The sequence below is a fragment of the Antedon mediterranea genome, chromosome 7 (assembly GCF_964355755.1).
Source record: "Antedon mediterranea chromosome 7, ecAntMedi1.1, whole genome shotgun sequence".
NCBI classification, from domain to species: Eukaryota; Metazoa; Echinodermata; class Crinoidea; order Comatulida; family Antedonidae; genus Antedon; species Antedon mediterranea.
In genome coordinates this window covers 8851531-8870588 of record NC_092676.1, presented here as the reverse complement: position 1 = coordinate 8870588, position 19058 = coordinate 8851531, and the positions used below count along the sequence as shown (strand labels likewise).

The 19058-nt window shown below is 35.2% G+C and overlaps 1 protein-coding gene across 1 annotated transcript; it reads left to right on the top strand.

Moving 5' to 3' along the window:
- The first annotated feature begins 391 nt into the window (after positions 1–391).
- Positions 392–14220, top strand: LOC140054301 (ubiquitin carboxyl-terminal hydrolase 16-like). Its single transcript, XM_072099239.1, has 19 exons — positions 392–525; positions 1425–1539; positions 2153–2232; positions 2750–2839; positions 3483–3586; positions 4011–4120; positions 4592–4680; positions 5234–5281; positions 5556–5708; positions 6219–6352; positions 7299–7386; positions 7924–8014; positions 8415–8503; positions 9044–9100; positions 9234–9344; positions 10488–11337; positions 11750–11838; positions 12254–12340; positions 12664–14220. The coding sequence occupies exons 2-19, from the start codon at positions 1425–1427 to the stop codon at positions 13063–13065; spliced, it is 2787 nt and encodes a 928-aa protein (XP_071955340.1). The 5' UTR covers positions 392–525; the 3' UTR covers positions 13066–14220.
- Positions 14221–19058: the final 4838 nt, after the last annotated feature.

Here is a 19058-nt window from a genome sequence, read left to right as displayed (position 1 = left end):
ATATTATTAAACTATCCTACGTGAAAACACGTAAACACCAACACGCCCGGTCACGCTATCGTAGCGCCCGGTTGATAAAGCAAACTGTTTATACGGCAGTTTTTACTAAATAAATTGCATAAAACGAACAATTAAATATCCAAATAGTATTTAACATGATGTTGGCATGTAGTTGATAACATTTTTTATCATGAAAATACTACCGGTGGTCCAGCCTTTGATTAGTGAAACCGTCACAAAAAGTTGTATACATCCCAGATACATCCACACTTATGGCGGCGCCCTACCACATGGACAATATTACTGTTACAGGGAAAATCGCGGAATACTCATTCTTGTGATATATATATTCTTTGAGTGTGTGTGTTGTGTGCCTGACACTGGGAGTTTAGACCGCGACGAGCGAGGCGGCGAGGAGTTAACTTAAGACTAGACTAGGATAGGCTAGGCCTACTCGTTTCCGTGTTTAACAGCTTGAAAAAATGCATACATAAACATAACTGATTTTTATACTTAAAGTACCAGGTAGGTTAGGTTTAATAACATTTCTACTAGGCCTAGTAGGTAACACCTCCAACAAGGCTATGTCTATGTTGTTTTGCGACTCGTGCGGTTGATGTTGGAAATAAAAATGAATGACATGGCTGGCCCAGGGCCTGGCATGGTGGTAGGCCTATGCCCCTAGAGCTATGCTAGGCCTAACATGGCTACTAAAGGCTAGATATTTAGGCAAAAGTCTGGCCCTAGGCCTAGCTAGTAAGCAAGCCTAGAATTGTGTAATAAAGTAGGCTAACGTACGTGTAACTTAAAGTAACCTCCTACACCGTGTGATTGGGATGTGTTGGATTTGTTGAACGCTATACCGTCCGGCTGCCGCAAACAATTATACTTTACTTTAGGCCTAGGCTAATAAATATTCCTATATTAAAATTCAGCCAATAGTTAGTACACTACTAGGCCTAGGCTCTTGCTTAGGCCTAGCCTACCAGGCTTCGGGAATCCCCCTGGATTTCCCCCATTTAAATATCAAATTTCATCTACTGTATTTATTAATTAGGGCTAGACCTATAAGGCTAGCCCTATGCTTAAAGATGTATTGAACCCCCAAAAACATGGAGATTAAATTAAATCAGACTTTGAATAAGTTTTTTGGTTTTCTCGTATAAAATGACAAATTTAAACAAAAACCCAATTGGCTGTCAGCCAATTTGATAATTTTTTGTTTTAAATCAGTTTTTTCAGGTAAATACATTTTTTTTAAATTTAAATTACAAAGTGTTATGTGGCCTTAAAATGGCATATTAAAAAAAAATTAATAAAAAATTGTTTTTTAAATACATCTTTCAAACTTAAGTATCAAATTTCATAAATGTTTACCTAATTTTCGTAATTTATTTTCAACTTTAAATCATTTCTTGTTTCAGATGCGGGTTAAATCCGTGGATGAGGATATTGAGATGGGTAAGAAACGAAAGAAAGCAGATAAGAATTATAAAGACAGGCCATCGAGTGATGAAGAAACTGGAGAATCAGTCTCGGGTCAGTCAGTTTTCTGAACCTCAATTTTTTAACAAAGGGGACATCCCCCCCCCCCCTCCCCCCACATATTTTTTATTGGTGGGGGATTGTACCCCTCATTTTTCAACAGCAAAATCATTAAATTGTTGAAATGAAATAGAAAATAAGACTTCTATGACACACATTCAGAAAATACAGTATCTAAGAATCTAAGAAGAATAGATTCTGTGCGAATATAACCAGTGGCGCATCAGGACCAGTAGCTAAAATTGCGTAACCCAAAATAATTGTATCTGGGCTTCCAGATCGTCAACCGGGGTATCTTGGCAACCCTTGGCCCCCAGTCTAAAGTATTTATACGTTTCCCCCGCTATTATAAACGGATCTGCGCCGTTGAAAATACCCTTTCAATCAGTATAAATTTCTATTTGGATATGTACCATTTGCACAATCAAACTAAGCCTTTAATACTACTACTATAATATAATTCTGCCTTTGCTTTACTTATTTTTTCAGTAATGAAATTCCTAAATGAATACCAGTGAATATAAACCACATATTTATATTTGATTCTATTAATGGTGTTTTTGAAAACTACTGTAGGCCTTAATACAATGTTTTTTATTATTTATAGGTTGTGAACATGCTTCAAAAGCAGCCAATCAGAATCAGATACGCAAGACCTTAAAAAATGCGTGTATTGGAGCTTGTGTGGTAAGTAATTGGACGACCAAAAATATTTATTTACTGTCAAGTGAAAATATTTTATTGATTCGGTAGCAAATTGATAAAACTTCATCTCCACTTTTAAAAATATGGTAAAATTTCCAAAAAAAAGTGAACATAATGTTTGATTTAAGATTTAAGAAATGTTGTATGTCCACTTAAATTGGAAATTCTTTTTGCTTGGCATAATTAAGACAATAAAACTACAAAATAGATCAAATTTTAAAAAAAAAAGAAGAAAAAAAGACATACTGTAAAAACACAGATTGCAAAAACTCCATAGGCAAATGTAAAATACTGTTAAAACAATTAAAAATTATTAAAATTGATATACATATTAATATTACAGTATAGAGTTATCGTCAAAACAAATGTTAGAAGCACACAAATGAATGCTACACTACAGTATTTACAACAAAGAACGTCCTAGATCTAGATTGGTTTTGGTGGTCGTAGTCTACGCCATATCTATTAAAATTGTGCCAGTAATGTATTTTTATTTCAGGAATGCTCAAAAGATAAAGCTGATGACGGGAATGATGTTGACTCTTCTCAAGAAGCTGCTGTTTGGCTTTGTTTAGCCTGTGGTTATCAGGTGAGCTTATTCTTGAATATTTTAATGATAGAGATATGTTAAACTAAACATAATCACAACCTGTGGCTCACTGGCTAAATCCAGGGGCCCTTAATTAAGCAGTGTCCAGATAAAAAACAGGCATTAAAACATGTCGAAAAAAAGAGCTGGATGGCCACTTAGGGTTCCTAAACCAGGGGCATCAAGACTGTACGTTACGCGACTGATCACAACTCAAATAATATTCCACCACTGAGAGGAATGATTGAATATGACTGAATTGGCCAATCAGATATGCTAATTTGAAGCCCCGCCCACTACTCAGACATTCACCACTATTTTTGTGTTCCAGTTTGTGTGTATAAACTTTAAGAATGATTCTTATACAATCCTTGTATGCAAAAAAATAAATATGATTAATTTATTTATTTTCATTAATAATAGTTAATTTTAACAAAAATATAATTCTGATTTTATGTGGTTCTTCATAATATTTTATGTTATTGTTATATACTAAATACTATTTTTTAACAGTTATACATACACTTTTTAAAAAAAAGTTTCCTATCAAAGAGAGTTGACTGTCGTATCAATTTTTAATTTTTAAAACCAGTACTGAATTTGTAACATTGTATTGTATTAATGTTATTTATTTTGTTGTTAGGGTTGTGGTCGATATTCACCCAATCAGCATGCATTAAAGCACTACAATACACCTCGTTCAGGAGCACATTCATTGTCTGTCAACATCTACACATGGGCTATTTGGTAAGCTTATACCTCCCAAATTAACAAAAATGTTTTTGTGCTGGATGAAAAATATTATATATGCGGTCTTTTATTGGTTTAAACCAATAAAGTCAAAGTCTTCCGCCAGTCTTATTTTAAGGGCCTTCTATTCAGCCTAATTCCACACAGGCAATCTAACAACTCTGGAGATCAAAGGGTTTATCTGTGGATGCAACAGAATCAGACCCTTAACAGACACTGTGTGGCGTGAAGAATGTACATAGTACTGTAGGTATTTGTCGCAGCCAAACATAAGATCAAAGGACTGTTACAAATTACTATCTTGACAAGACGAGCTCAGTGTCCTGTTGTTAGATTGCCTTGATTACATAACACCCACTCAGAAGACTCTACCAAGGAGGTATACCAACTATCAACACCACTTTTTGTTTGTTTATTTTAGGTGTTATGAATGTGACAATGAAGTCCCTCAAGATGTACACAAAAAGGTAGAAGAAAGTCTACAGTTTGTGAAGAAACAGATGAGAACAGCCTGCAAGTCAACATCCTCATGTAAATCTTTTATCTATTATATATCCCTAGCCTATGATGATTAACTTGTCACTAACTAGGCCTAACCTAGGCCTACTCCAACCAAGTCCATGTTTGCCTCGGCCTAGCCTACAGCCAATCGTACCGTATATAAATCAAAGATTAACTGGGCTTTCATCCAGTGATCTGGAGACATACTATATCTATTGACTTCGTCTTGGGATATAGTATAGTCTCTAGATCACCTTGGGCTATATTTTTAACCATGTTCCTCAGCCCAGTAAATATTTGTGTTTCTGAATAAACATGTAACAGTCATTATCACTGAACGAGTACGGAAGTGACCACAATTGTGTTACTTCATAGTCATGCATCATTGGTGTTTTATAATATTCAAGAATAAAAAAAACACTGCTGTCATAACACAGAGTTTATATTATATTATCCAACTGCTAGAATAAAAAATCAATTTTACTTGATTATTAATAATAGTGAAGAAGAAAAAAGAAATAAAACCTGAAGATGGGGCAGTAAAAAAAACAGCAAATGTTGGAAAAGGCGACGTACCAGTAAAGGTCAAGGTAAGGGTCATTCTATTCAACATTTGCGTCAAATTAATGGACGTATTATTTAACTCATGCCATCAACATTTTTAGTTATATTTAATTAACCTTTTTTTTATCATCAACTCATAGTGACCATTGTAGGTTTTTGTGATATTTTCTGACCAGCATTTAGTGATTTTATATCTAATCCTTGAGTGTTACTGTTATGTAATTAATAGAAAACTGCACAGCTGGTGAAACAAGGTTTATTTACACAGCATATGGTGTAACTTAACCCAAAGCTGCTATCTGTATAAATGATTGTGAAATTTATTTAATAATAAACCAATCAATTACTGATACAGAATTACTAATGAAGAAAACCAGTTTAGTTAATTACCAAATATGTTTGTGTGACTTTTCCAATATAAACCTACAAACTTTATCATATAATTATGAAAATATACAAATTGATGATATTTGAAACAAATTAAAATCTTGTTTAATCAAAACTACACTGTTATATTTTATAATAATTATATTACAATATTTTATTGATATTTTCAATTTAGATTGTTTATTTTCACAGGGATTAAGCAATCTTGGGAATACATGTTTCTTTAATGCTGTTATGCAGGTAAATTATTTTTGTTTTCTTGCTTCAAAACTCTTCTTTTGAGACACAAGGAGACACTTTGTTGTGTCCCGGTAGTGCCCCATACAAAGGGTTCTACTCTATTGCTGCTTTATACATTTATATTTAATGGACTGAGTTGAACTATTTAATAACTCTATGTACAAATATGAGTTATAAATTTTACTGTAAATTTTGGCCTTCTTGGTTTAATTTTTAATTTATACAGCTGATAAATAATGCAAATACCTCTTTCATGTTTTCTTTCGTTTTTTAGATTTTAAATCAAACTTACGTATTCAAAGATGTTTTAGACAAAGTTTGGATGGCACGAGATATTACCATACCAAACGAAACCAAGCTATTTATAGACGTTGCATGCTCTACTGATGAAGATGAGGATGAAAGCGATGCGGACAAGCACCTTATTGTGAGTTCCAAATGCCATGTTATATAAAACTTATTGACACTATTAGTAGTTGAAATAATTGCTTACTAATCCCAGGGTCCATCACATTACAGAACCAGAATTTGTTCATGGTCAAAACCGTGCAACTACTGTCCAAGTGAAAACAAAGCTTTACCCATAAGATTTAAATTAGAAAGTGATTTTTTTCCTATCCTGTAATTGGCCAATTGAGAAAAAATTTTGTAAAAAATAAATAAAAATATTGTTTTTTTATTAAGATTAAAAAAATGTTAATATCAAAGAGTAGACATTTTTCTAGGTATTCACATACCACCTTTATCCTAGTAGCCTAATGATTGTGTGCTGTCCCTTCAAAATGACGTTTACATCCTATGTTTACCACTCCATGAAATAATGCTAATAATTATTTCAATTTAACTTTCTCAAGAAAGTTGTATCTGCATTTGTATGACTATATTTTTCTACTTCCTAATCAATTTTATTTAATACTTTAATTTGTTTAATTCCCAGGATGCTTTGAAAATACATCTACCAGAGGGGAACCCTTTAACGCAAGCATTGGCGCTTTTCTTCAACAAAATGCGTGATACAAGTCGCAGCTATGCTGTTAATCCAAGAGACTTATTTAACAAAGTCTGTGACAAGTAAGTATGTTCTGTACCCCTTGACCTGGCCTAGCAAAACTACAGAGTTATGGTGTTTGCCCTAGTGTATGTGTGACAGGTAAGTATGTCTTGTACCCCTTGACCTGGCCTAGCAAAACTCCGGAGTTATGGTGTGTACCCTAGTGTATGTGTGACAGATAAGTATGCCTTGGTACCCCTTGACCTGGCCTAGCAAAACTACAGAGTTATGGTGTGCGCTTTAGTGTATATGTGACAATTAAGTATGTCTTGTACCCCTTGACCTGGCCTAGCAAAACTCCGGAGTTATGGTGTGTACCCTAGTGTATGTGTGACAGATAAGTATGCCTTGGTACCCCTTGACCTCGCCTAGCAAAACTCCAGAGTTATGGTGTGTGCCCTAGTGTATGTGTGATAAGGGAGTACAGTATGTCTTGTACCCCTTGACCTGGCCTAGCAAAACTACAGAGTTACGGTGTGTGCCCTAGTGTATGTGTGATAAGGGAGTATGTCTTGTACCCATTGACCTGGCCTAACAAAACTACAGAGTTATGGTGTGTGCCCTAGTGTACATGTGACAAGTAAGTATGTTTGTACCCCTTGACCTGGCCTAGCAAAACTCCAGAGTTATGGTGTGTGCCCTAGTGTATGTGTGATAAGGGAGTATGTCTTGTACCCCTTGAGCTTGCCTAGCAAAACTCCAGCGTTATGGTGTGTGCCCTAGTGTACATGTGACAAGTAAGTATGTCTTTTACCCCTTGACCTGGCCTAGCAAAACTCCAGAGTTATGGTGTGTGCCCTAGTGTATGTGTGATAAGTAAGTATGTTTTGTAGGTACCCTGTCACATGGCCTAGCAAAACTCCAGAGTTATGTGTGTGTATGTACAAACTATACAGGCTCAACCAGTAGTCCAGCCTGGTGTATGTACAACTTTTTACACATTTTCCATTCCTGTGTCCTTTCTAGAGCTTCTAGATTCAAGGGATACCAACAACAAGACAGTCATGAACTGTTGCGTTACCTTTTAGATGGCATGAAGAATGAAGAATTCAAGGTAATATTAGATTAGGTTTACTGTCATTTTTTTTTTTTATTTAAAGGCTTTTAATTGAAGCTTCTAAGAGTGAAAAGTTTATAAATTAACTTAATAAACAAAATAACTTCTGTAAGCAGTTTTAATTTCTTCTTTATTGAACGTCGCTTTTAAACATACATATTTAGTTAGGTACTTCCCATCATCAGTGTAAAGATATATTACACAGTGCGTTATACTCATTTGCACTGGTATTTATATGAAGTTATTCATTTTGTCTACACTATCAAACTTTATATAACAAAAATATGGGATGTGCCCATACATGGACATGTTGATGTCATATCACTACTATATTTGGGCATCCACACTTTCTTTTTCAAACTAGTTTGATAGTGTATACAGAGCTGCTACACTGTTGTGCTATATTTTTACACTTTTATTTTCTTAATTCATAGTTTTATTCTTATTGCTGTAGCTGCAATCTTTATCATCTAGTTACTAAACTTATATTTGAAAAGCTATAAATGGTAATTGAAATATTTTGATTTTATGTAGAGAATGAAAGAAGGTATTTTAAGCTCATTTAACATGAAGAAGAATGTTAAGCCAGAAAATGTTGATCCTGAAGTCAAAGGAAAAGTAAAATGTAAGCAGTAATTTAATCCATAAAGACACTAGACCTGCAATTGCTGACATTTTGTAAAAATAATGCATATAAAATTTTAAAAACAGGTCATTTCTTGTCTTAAATATGCGTTCTAAGGTTAATTATGATAAAAAGAGAAAAACAATGCACTACCTAAGTAGCTCGCGTCGAAAGTTCTCTCATAGACGTTTCTAGGCCTAGCTTAGTTTGGCTTAGTTTTGTAGGCTCATAGCTGGTTAAAAATGGTAACGTACGAACATCGTATGTAAGCTATAGGCCTAGCCTGATGTTGTCTCATTGCTGAATTAATTGTCTTTCCTTTTTTGGCAGAATCTGTTAATACAAATTGGGGAAGATCTAGTATTTTTGCTGAAATTTTCATAATTATTTTGTCTTTTAGATCTTGGCTCCATGTGTAAGCATACATTTGTAGACAGTGTGTTTGGCGGCTATCTAATAAGTGCTGTACATTGTCAAAACTGCAAACAGGTAAAAACAAATACAACCCTATTAAGGGGACACCTTCAAGACCCAACAAAGTGTCCCTTTAATAGAAGTGTCCCTAAATAGGGGTTGTCCGTGATATATTATTTGCCCCTAATTTGTTCATAATGTAATGTATTTTATCTCTTATGTAAAATTATGTCAAACACCCCTGTTCAATGTGTATGCATGAACTGAGGATACATAGAGTCAATATGCCAAACACCCCTGTTCAATGTGTATGCATGAACTGAGGATACATAGAGTCAATATGCCAAACACCCCTGTTCAATGTGTATGCATGAACTGAGGATACATAGAGTCAATATGTCAAACACCCCTGTTCAATGTGTATGCATGAACTGAGGATACATAGAGTCAATATGCCAAACACCCCTGTTCAATGTGTATGCATGAACTGAGGATACATAGAGTCAATATGTCAAACACCCCTGTTCAATGTGTATGCATGAACTGAGGATACATGGAGTCAATATGTTAATGTAGTTTGTAATTTTTATATATATTTTTTTTAATATATCTTAGGTTTCAGAAGTACATGAGGCGTTCCTTGACCTGTCGCTACCTATTTCAGAAGCAAAGGTAATCATTTTATTTAATGTTTTTACAGATGCTATCACAATGACAATATACATGTAAGCTAGCTCATATGTTGCTCTATGTTGCTTCATTGTCTTTGGTAAGAGGAAATATGGTAACAAATTGTACATTTCAGATGCGTAAACCTACATTGCTAAATATGGTAGAAAATCAGCAGAAAAAAGAAGAAAAACCCAGTAAACACCAGATGAACAAAGCAAAGAAGCAGGCTAGGAAACAAGCTAAGGTTAGGTTCTTTCATGGTATTTATAAAGCTTGGTTCCCACTAGAACGTAACGCAAGGACGTAAATGCAACGCAAGCGTTTCAACCAATGGCAAAGCGAAGTTATAGACGGTTAGCAATCACAAGCGAATAAGCCATCGCTTGTGATTGGTCAATTCACTTGCGTTGCGTTATGTCCTTGCGTTGCGTCGCTAGTGGGAACCACGCTTTAGCAATCACAAGCGAATAAGCCAACGCTTGTGATTGGTCAATTCACTTGCGTTGCGTTACGTCCTTGCGTTGCGTCGCTAGTGGAAACCACGCTTTAGTGAGCTTTGGATTTGCGACACTCCAGGACCTAATTATGCCATGTTAATTCATTGTGCACATTGGAACGTGCCTAATTCCTTGCCACAGTGTTAGGGATTATAGATCCAGGTGAGGATTAAACGACGCAACATGCATCCCAAATTGCAATCTCCATATTTTTTACAAACTTGTGTATAGAAAAATTTTATCCGGCAAAAAGTCTTGAAGTATACATTTTTACCATTCTGGCCAAAAACAATTAATAAGGCTGTGTTTCCGCAGCCAAAAATTAACCGATATTAAGCCTGTGGAAACAGGCTTTAACCGATTTCAATAAAGAAAAATTAACCAATATTTATCTCACTCAAATCGATTAATTATCAGATAAATGAGATAATTTTTAACCTTTGACCTGGAGGACAAATTTTTGCGTTGTTATTGGGCATCTGGATGTTTTGGTAATAACTGATCATGTGCACCTTATTGGTTACAAATTTAACCAATAATTTTGTTTTGGCAGGCTGTTGTTTTTGTAGTTTTCTATTTTGAGCTTGTACAATCAGCTCTCCCAATACCGGACTCTCTGAAAACCAGAAACTCTCCCAATACCAGACTTTTTTTGAGGATCAAAAGGTCCCAAATTTATTTTCACCATTAAAAACACATTCCGAATACCAGACTTTCCGGAAAACCAGACTTATTTGGCCGGCCCAAAGGTGTCCGGTATTGGGAGAGTTGACTGTACTAAAGAAAGAATAATGGAATATCATTATAGGCCACTTATAGTTTTTGCTCATAATATTTCCAGATTCTCTGGATTCTTTTGGTTGATTACAAAATTATTTTCTTTTCTTTAGTCTTCAAAAAAGGGAAGTGGAAATAAAGAAGAAGAAACGAATAATCAATCAACGAATGAAACTGATCATTGCAATGACAACTACGATCCAAATGACGCCGATAGTGAAACGTCACTTGATCCACGTCTTAAAAATAAAATGGAAAAAAACGCAGAGGCTGGTAACCTCTCCGACACAAGCCACTTGGAAGTGTTGGCCGCCATCGACGATAAAACAAAACATTTAGATAATAAAGAAGCGGAAGAACTCAATACCCGAGAAAAAGAGCAAGTAGGACTTGAAAATAAATTCTCAAATCTTACGCTGACTGAAGATGAAGGTGGTGTACAACCAAATGGTTATTGTGCAGAGATGGAGAGCGAAGAAGATGCTATGAATAAACTATGTGATGCGTCGTCTGTTGTGAAGCAACCAAGCAAAGTGCCAAACACGTCTAGCGATCCATTATCCAATGAAAGTGAAGAATCCGATTTGAAAGCTACCGAGCAATGTAATGGAATACAAGGAAGCGGCAGTCATCAAACCAGCGGCACTAATGGTCATAGCAGTGAAAGCGGACACAGCCCAGGGAACTGCAGTCCAGCAACCGAACGTACAAATCAAACGAATGACTCTGTATTTAATGAGGATGACGACTCTGAGGCTAGTAAATCAAGCGTAGCATGTGGTGGGCCCGAAAAATCGCAAATTGTGAAGCGACGGACAAAGAGTGTTAGTAGTATGTGTCGGTACAATGCGAAAGTTAATGAATGCTCAGTACAGACATGCCTACAGCAATTTACATTGCCTGAGCTACTTACAGGATCTAACAAATTCGGCTGTGAAATCTGTACTGAAGAAGCTGGTACAGGTAGGCATAACTATTTATAGATATTAAAGCTTGGTTCTCTCACTTCAACGCAACGCAAGGGTGTACATACAATGTAAGTGAATTGGCCAATCACAAGCGAAAATTTAGATGATCATCACATCATGATTTGTCATTTGCGTTTGCGTTCGAGCCTAAGGCGTTAGCGATTTACAACAACCTAGGTATGTTGTGTTCAGTCATTTTCCGCATGCAGTGATATGCTTCCTCACTCGGTTTTTTGACACAGTTTAATAACAGATTCTAGGTCCAATGTGCGTATGTCAAAGGTCGTACAAATCGAGACCTATCTATTAAAATTTAATTTGTTGTTTACAGAATTGACAGGTTATAAACTGTGTTTATTTAAATATCTGATTTATTATGGTGTTTTTTTTAATTTATTTTATTTAAGGTAAAACTGTTTATCAAGATGCAAGCAAACAGATGCTAATTCATCGACCACCTTCCATTTTAACGTTACATATTAAGCGATTTATGCAGGTAAGCCCTAGGTAAAAATTATTCCTATAAAAGGCGACCACTAAATGTGTTTTGTTAAATATGGTAAATCATATAGAGATTGAACAGTGCCGTGGAACAAGTGTGAATGTAACTTAAAGCACTGTATACACTATCAAACTTGATGTGACAAAAAAATGTTATGTGCCCATATTATGATGATGTCATATAACTACCATATTTGGGCGCTTCACTACCATATTTGGGCACATCACATTTTTTTGTCAAACTAGTTTGATAGTGTAGACAGAGTTTAATTCAAGGTTTAAAATATATGTTTAATATAAAATGTGAAAGATAGTCCTTTTCCTTTCCCACAATTGTTATATATAAATTAAATATAATTTAAGGTATTTTATGTCATCTATATGATTCTATTTTTGTTCCCTTTTTTCAGAATGGTTTCAACCTTCGCAAGGTTACTAGGCAAGTGGACTTCCCATTGTTGTTAGACCTGGCCCCCTTCTGCAGTACAAACTGCCGTGTAAGTTCATACTTTATCTACTATTATTTAATGGAGTTGGATAGCCGAGTGGTTAAGACACTTGACTGTCATACAGATAGACCCGGGTTCAATTCCCGACCACTCCCAGTCCACTCAGCTGTAAATGAGTACCTGGTTGAAAATACTAGGGAGAAAAAAGGCTGCGTGGAATGGAACTGGCCACCCTACCACATAATGCCGAGGCTTAGTACAATAAGCTCCTAACAGAGAACACGGGACTCCCCTCACTATTATTTAATTTACAACTATGAAATTTATAATTATAAATATTATTAGGAAAAAATATTATTTTATCTGTACAGAAATTTGCTGATAGCAAAGACAGAGTGATGTATGCCCTCTATGGTGTTGTGGAACATAGTGGTAGACTTCACTCTGGTCACTACACTGCGTATGTGAAAGTTAGACCGAGCAATCCAGACCTTTTACAATACACTTTAAACATACCAGCATGCAGTTACAAGAAAAACCAGACAACTGTATCACATGAGAATATGAAAACAAGCAATATTACTGATAATGAACATGAACTACATGAAGATTGCAATAATATGAACGGAGATAGTACGAGCGAAACGGTTGCGCAATCAAAAGGGAAATGGTTTTACGTAAGTGACTCTCAGGTAACTGAAGTTGCGGAATCGAAAGTTCTCAAGGCTCAGGCGTATATTTTATTCTATGAGCGTTTAAATTGTTCTCCTTGAATAAATATATAAATTCATTTTCTGGTTACTGACAACTCAAGTAAATGCATAAACCTGATAAAAGATATGTTTATTATAAAGGATCAGGTCAAAATAATTCTACTGCAGTAACTCATTTTTTACTGCAGTAATGTATGATTTCAGTTTTAATGTATTTACGAGACATTCACAAAAAATATGTTGTGTGTATGATTATCTAAATACATGCTTGCTTAATAATTGCAAACAGGTTTTAATAGTAAATAAAATGTAACTACAGAAAAATATTCTTTAATGGTTCCTAAAGAACCATTTTCTAAATTTATTATTTTCCAATTTCAGTAAAATGTTATTTTATCTAAATTGCACAAAAAAAATGTATTACAGTAGTATAATTTGCATTCCAATGTAACTATTGTATGTAAAATTCATATGTGAATAAGATTATGAAAAATGAATTAATTCTGTATTCAAATTAATATTGATATTGTTTGAACAATGGTAATAAGAAATATACCCATTCCACATTGTGGAGCGTCAGCACCTACATTTTGTATGGTGTATGCCTCTGTGTTTAAACTCTGGAGATTTGATGTGAAAGGTAACGGTCAGTAGGATGATAATATCGGACAATACAAAAAAATTTCTAAACATTGGCTTACAAAAGTATTCAGGATAAATTGTGACAAGTATATTTTTTTTCTATTTTATTTCATCAAAACCAACAGCAACGAAGGTTGCCACTCAAAGGTATGAAACAGAAAACAGATACAATAAATATTATATGAAGCAAACTTAAATAGATAAAAATTAGTCTATTGAGCACAATTATTTGAAAGAATACAATGAGTCTTGAATGAAGAAAAACCTATGAAAAAAATATCAACATTTAAATATTACATTTGGTGGTTGAATTTCATTTATAATTTACTGGGAATATATTTTCTGTAAAAAGTACTTTAGTTTTCTTTTAATAATAATTTAAAAGCTTTCTGCTTTTAAACTATCACAAAAGTAGTAATAAATCATATATTGCAATAAAAAAACAATTATGTATACACTAACAGTGTAATTATTTGCTTATTAACTAGTTCTTGTAACCATGCCTCCAATTAAAGACCATATTAGATCAGAAATTCAAAGCATTAAAGATGTATTGTCCCTTGAAAAAACAATTTTTTTCTTGAATATGTCATTTTAATATAATATATATTATATACTTTGACCAAAAATTGGATCAGAAAATAAGTGATTTAAAATAGTCAAATTGGCTGCCAGCTAATTGTTTTTTAACTATTCATTTTGTCATTCAAAGTCTGATTTTATTAATCTTCATTTTGTATGTTTTTGGGGACAATACATCTTTAATATAAATAAAATAATACTGTCATTCATACTCAATATGATACTTTTTTAATCAATATTTTTATATAATAGTGACTTTGTGTAGAACAGTATTTACACTTCTTTTACCATACTAATTTAATGAATACATTGAATCAACAAAATAACCATCTTAAGAGAAAAGAAAACTTGCAATTATAATTAGTATACTGTATAAAACAACTGGCAATATTTTTGAAGTATGGATAGAATGTACTTAAACAATAAAGCAATGCTGATAATATTAAGTACTATATGTTAATGTCTTGGTAAACTTTGGCAAAAACGATTCCAAATAAACAATTTAAAATTAAAGATAGAACCCCAATTAAGGCCAAGGACACATTTGAGATTGTCTCCCTGAATAGGGGTTGGCCATACTATTAAGATATTTAGTGTTATGGGAAAGTGTCCCTACAATAGGCCTGTTCTCTGAATTTTATGATTTTTTTTATTAGGCCTTAATCACTATATGTGCAGGTAAATTGTGTTATTAACTTATAGTGTCATATGACCAGTCGAATATAAAAAGGTCAAAATTTAGCTATATTTTGAAAAAAAAATCCCTTTTTTACAGAAATTTCGACTCTTTTATTTATTTATATAACTGGTTACAATTTGTGCAGACGCACACAATTTGTTCTGCCCATGATACTAAATGTATTTTGAAAACTTTTTGACTATTTTTAGAAAAAAATCCCTTCACTATAGTAAGGACAATGGTCAAATGTCGACCCTTTTATTTGTTGACGTAACTGACATCTGCAAACACACAAAATCTGTTCTGTACTGTTGTTTTGTACTGTATATCTGCGAGTCAAATGGCCAAGCGGTTAAGGCAGAGGCGCCGTTTACCGTACCTAAAGAGCCAACAACATCGGCAAGGGTTCGAGGCCGACTCGCTCCTAGTTCTGGTGGTGGAACAAGTCTTCTCGGATAAGGACTATAAACCGTAGGTCCAGTGTACACAGTTATAACCTGTGTGCACTTTAAAGAACCCAGTTCATTATTCGAAAAGAGTAGGGGGTTACCCCGGTGAACTGGTTCACAAAATAGCCCCTGTATCAGGGGGATTACCACCTATCTGATAGGACAGTGATTAATTCACTATTGGTAATCTTTGGCCACATTGCCTAAAGACATAAAATAAAAAAATTTAAAAAAATAAATAAAAAAATAATACACATGTTCTGCCCATGACATTTCAATATATTTTGACAATTTTTCAAGAGAAAACCTGAGAAAAGGCGTGTCTTTCCTTTTGTGTTGTCGTCCACATCCTTACAATTTGGTGTCAGAAGTGGGATCGTATTTGGCTTTAACATTAGAGCAAGGCATCGTTGCGAGATGTGCAGAGGTCTGTTGATGATCTAAGAGCCGAACTAGAAGCAACTAGACGTGCTGCCCATCGGAATGGAAACACAGATGTTCTTCCAGAGAAGAAGACGAGAAACTCTGCGGGAGCCGACAGGGAATGTGTAGAGTTCTATGTTGAAGACATTAAGGCAGCTATAAAAGTTAGAAAATTGCGCGGAAAGAATGCAGCTGATTTTGTTGTTTCTCACCTAGAAGGTGCCGCACGAAGAGAAATTAGGCATCGCCCGCAGGTAGCAGATGACTCTGAGCTAATACTTAGGACCTTACAAGATACCTTTGGCGAGCGGATGTCGCTGAGTACCATTATGAGGCAGATATAATTATAATGCCATTCAGAAGAGAGGATAATCCATCTCGGATTATACATTCGTTTTGCTAGGATTTTCAAAGAAGTTAGGTAGAATTCAACACTTATTTTACACCACAAAACAAATTAAGAAATCTTTTAGTTCACCCAAAAGAGAAAAAAAAATGACAAATCTGGTGTAATTTACCAAGTAAATTGCAACAACTGCGAAAAAGCGTATAAAGGAGAAACAGCTAGAACCTTATCCACAAGGATAAAAGAACACAAAGAAGATGTCACTTCACATTGCACAGGTATTTTAACACGTTCAGCCAGAAATTCAGCTTCAGAAATTGTTCATAACTTAGCCATCACCGATCAGGGCATGACCACTCAAACTCATTTACCAAATTTGAACGTAAAAATACTAGCCACAGAATCTTTATGGAAAGAGACGACGGCGGTTTGGAACTCTCAAAATTATACAACAACTTACTAAAGAGGAGGACCCGACAATTCTATTTGGGTAAACCTGAACGTTCCATAGGTGGCGCTATACCAGATACGAGATCTAATGATAACAAGTCCAAGTCACAGAGACTCGCTCATGATTAAGCTGTTGTTGACCAGCGAAAGCTAGAGTAAAAAACGTAAGTTTTACGATTTTGGTTTGACTTTGGATCATCCAAAAGAAAATTTACTTGAATACTATACAGAGATCCAGATGAACCTTTTTACTAACGATGTCCTATTTGTTCGATGACTCGCAGTCCGATTCTGATGACATTAGTTCAGACGATACACCTCGACGCAGCATTCGACTACGGAGGAAGCTTAATCAAAGATGTCAATCAGTACATGGATCCAGTGATATGCACAACCAACGTCTAGCTAATGTTAATTATATTTTGATGAGTGTGCGTACCAAATGTAAAATGTTTCTGCATATTTTGTTTAATTTTACATATTTTATCTAATAATAAAGTTTGAGGACAAACTAAGTTTAAACAGGGGAGTGTGGGGATTAATCTAATCATGTGATAATTAAATACTGCCCCCTATAATTGTTATCAGTTCTTTGTTCAAATGTAGCTTTCTTACCGCTCAAATTAATTGCTTTTTTTTGTATTCATGAATCGGTCAAGGAAGCAACAGATAGTTTTTGTCTTTATTTAATTAAAGATCTGCACCCTTGCAGTTGCAAGATTAAAGAATCATGCTGATCTCTTTTGTCATGCTAAAAACAATTAAAGCCAAAACCACAACCGGACCGTGGTCAAAGTGAGAAAAGGTGTCTTTCCTTTTGTGTTGTCGTCCACATCCTTACATTTACATAACATACTACTGTATATCATAATTTGACATGCGCTGATGCACATACTTCGTTCTGTGCATGCTACTTAAATATATATTTTAAAATGTTGATATTTTTCGTACATAAAAGATCCCTGTACTAGATGCAGCTGCCAAACATGTACAACAGCCTGTGTATATTTCTCCTGGACGTATCGGAAACTAGACATTTTTAAGGATCGCCCAAAGAAGGCAGGGGATATCACTATCCAAATTGGATTGTCGATGTTAGAGGTCAACTAGAGCTAAGAAAACTAGGAAAAAAAGAAGCCGCTGCTTATATTAAAGACCATCTCTCCGGACATGCACGGAAGGAAATACTGGAAAGAGGAGAGGATGTGTCGAACGATCCAGTGAAGATGTTTGGAATCCTTAATCAAGTCTTTGAGGATGGAGATACATTACCTCAACTCCAGCAGAGGTTCTTCAGCTACAGGCAGTCGACAGAGGATTTGCTAGCATGCTCACTGACATTGATAAAACTCTACAACAGAATTGTGGATTCAAATTACAAGGCATACAAAGAGAGCTCACTCAAGAACCGTCTAGCGGCGGAGTCAGTAGCAGATGAATATCTTAGACGAGAAATCAGACGCCTCAACATGGGATCAACATCACTGTCCTACTTCGAATTAAGAGATAGAGCCATAAAATGGCTTGGTAAGGGGATCACTGTAACCTCAACGTCTGTAAATGAAGTGAAAATTGACCCCATGAGTAATATTCTGAGATTACTTAGACAGCAAGGGAACAGATCAGCGCCCAACAGAAGTAGCTGGACAGACTCCTAACCAGTAAACCAATACTAGATACTCGGATCTGTTACAACTGTCAGAAACCGGGACATATCAGCAGGAATTGTCGTCAGAAGAAATCCCAGAAACCAAACCAGCAACAATCTTCAAACAATGTCAAACCTTTAAAATAGTATATGTTGAGCTCTCTATAAAAGCTTTAAATAGAACATTTGGAAACGTAGGATTTCTCATTTTACATAATCTAGTCAACTCTCAAATAGCTGATAGAAAAAAGGTGTCAGGCGTCATCAGCTCTAACATCTTTTGGGATATGAGACGAGTATTGCAAGCAGAATTAGGTGATGACTTCATCTCGAAGATTGCCAACATATTTGCAGAAGGCCTAAGTGGGCGCATATTTTTGGCTTCTACGAGGAGGAAACTGCATCATTGAACGTTCTACGAGCTAATGTCAGAATCATAACCCGTTCTCGTACCTGCAAGATGTGTCAAAACCATCGAAGGCACAACCACTCAACAATCAATAGTTATACCAATGCTATCATCGAAGAAACCACACTCGCATCTTACAGAATGGACTCGCTGTAATTCTCACATTAGTGAGGATGGACAACTCTGTCGTCAAGTTCCAAGTAGTCAAATACTCAAATTCTGATGTATATCTACAGCCACGTGTTCCTATTGCAACCATCACTGATGTACGGCCGGAACCAACAGTGATTATTAGAGGAGTAAAAAAGAAGTAGTAATTGAAGAAGTTGGCTCTACAGCCAGTTCAAATAGTCAAAAAATTTATGGAACGGATGACTGTAGGTGACCTAATAAGTAAAAACCCTGTTAATCTTAAGAAGTTAGAA

Coding starts and splice junctions, on each gene's coding strand:
- LOC140054301 (XM_072099239.1), top strand. CDS start 1,425: ATGCGGGTTAAATCCGTGGATGAGGATATTGAGATGGGTAAGAAACGA. Junction 1,540..2,152: donor AACTGGAGAATCAGTCTCGG/GTCAGTCAGTTT, acceptor TATTATTTATAG/GTTGTGAACATGCTTCAAAA. Junction 2,233..2,749: donor CGTGTATTGGAGCTTGTGTG/GTAAGTAATTGG, acceptor TTTTTATTTCAG/GAATGCTCAAAAGATAAAGC.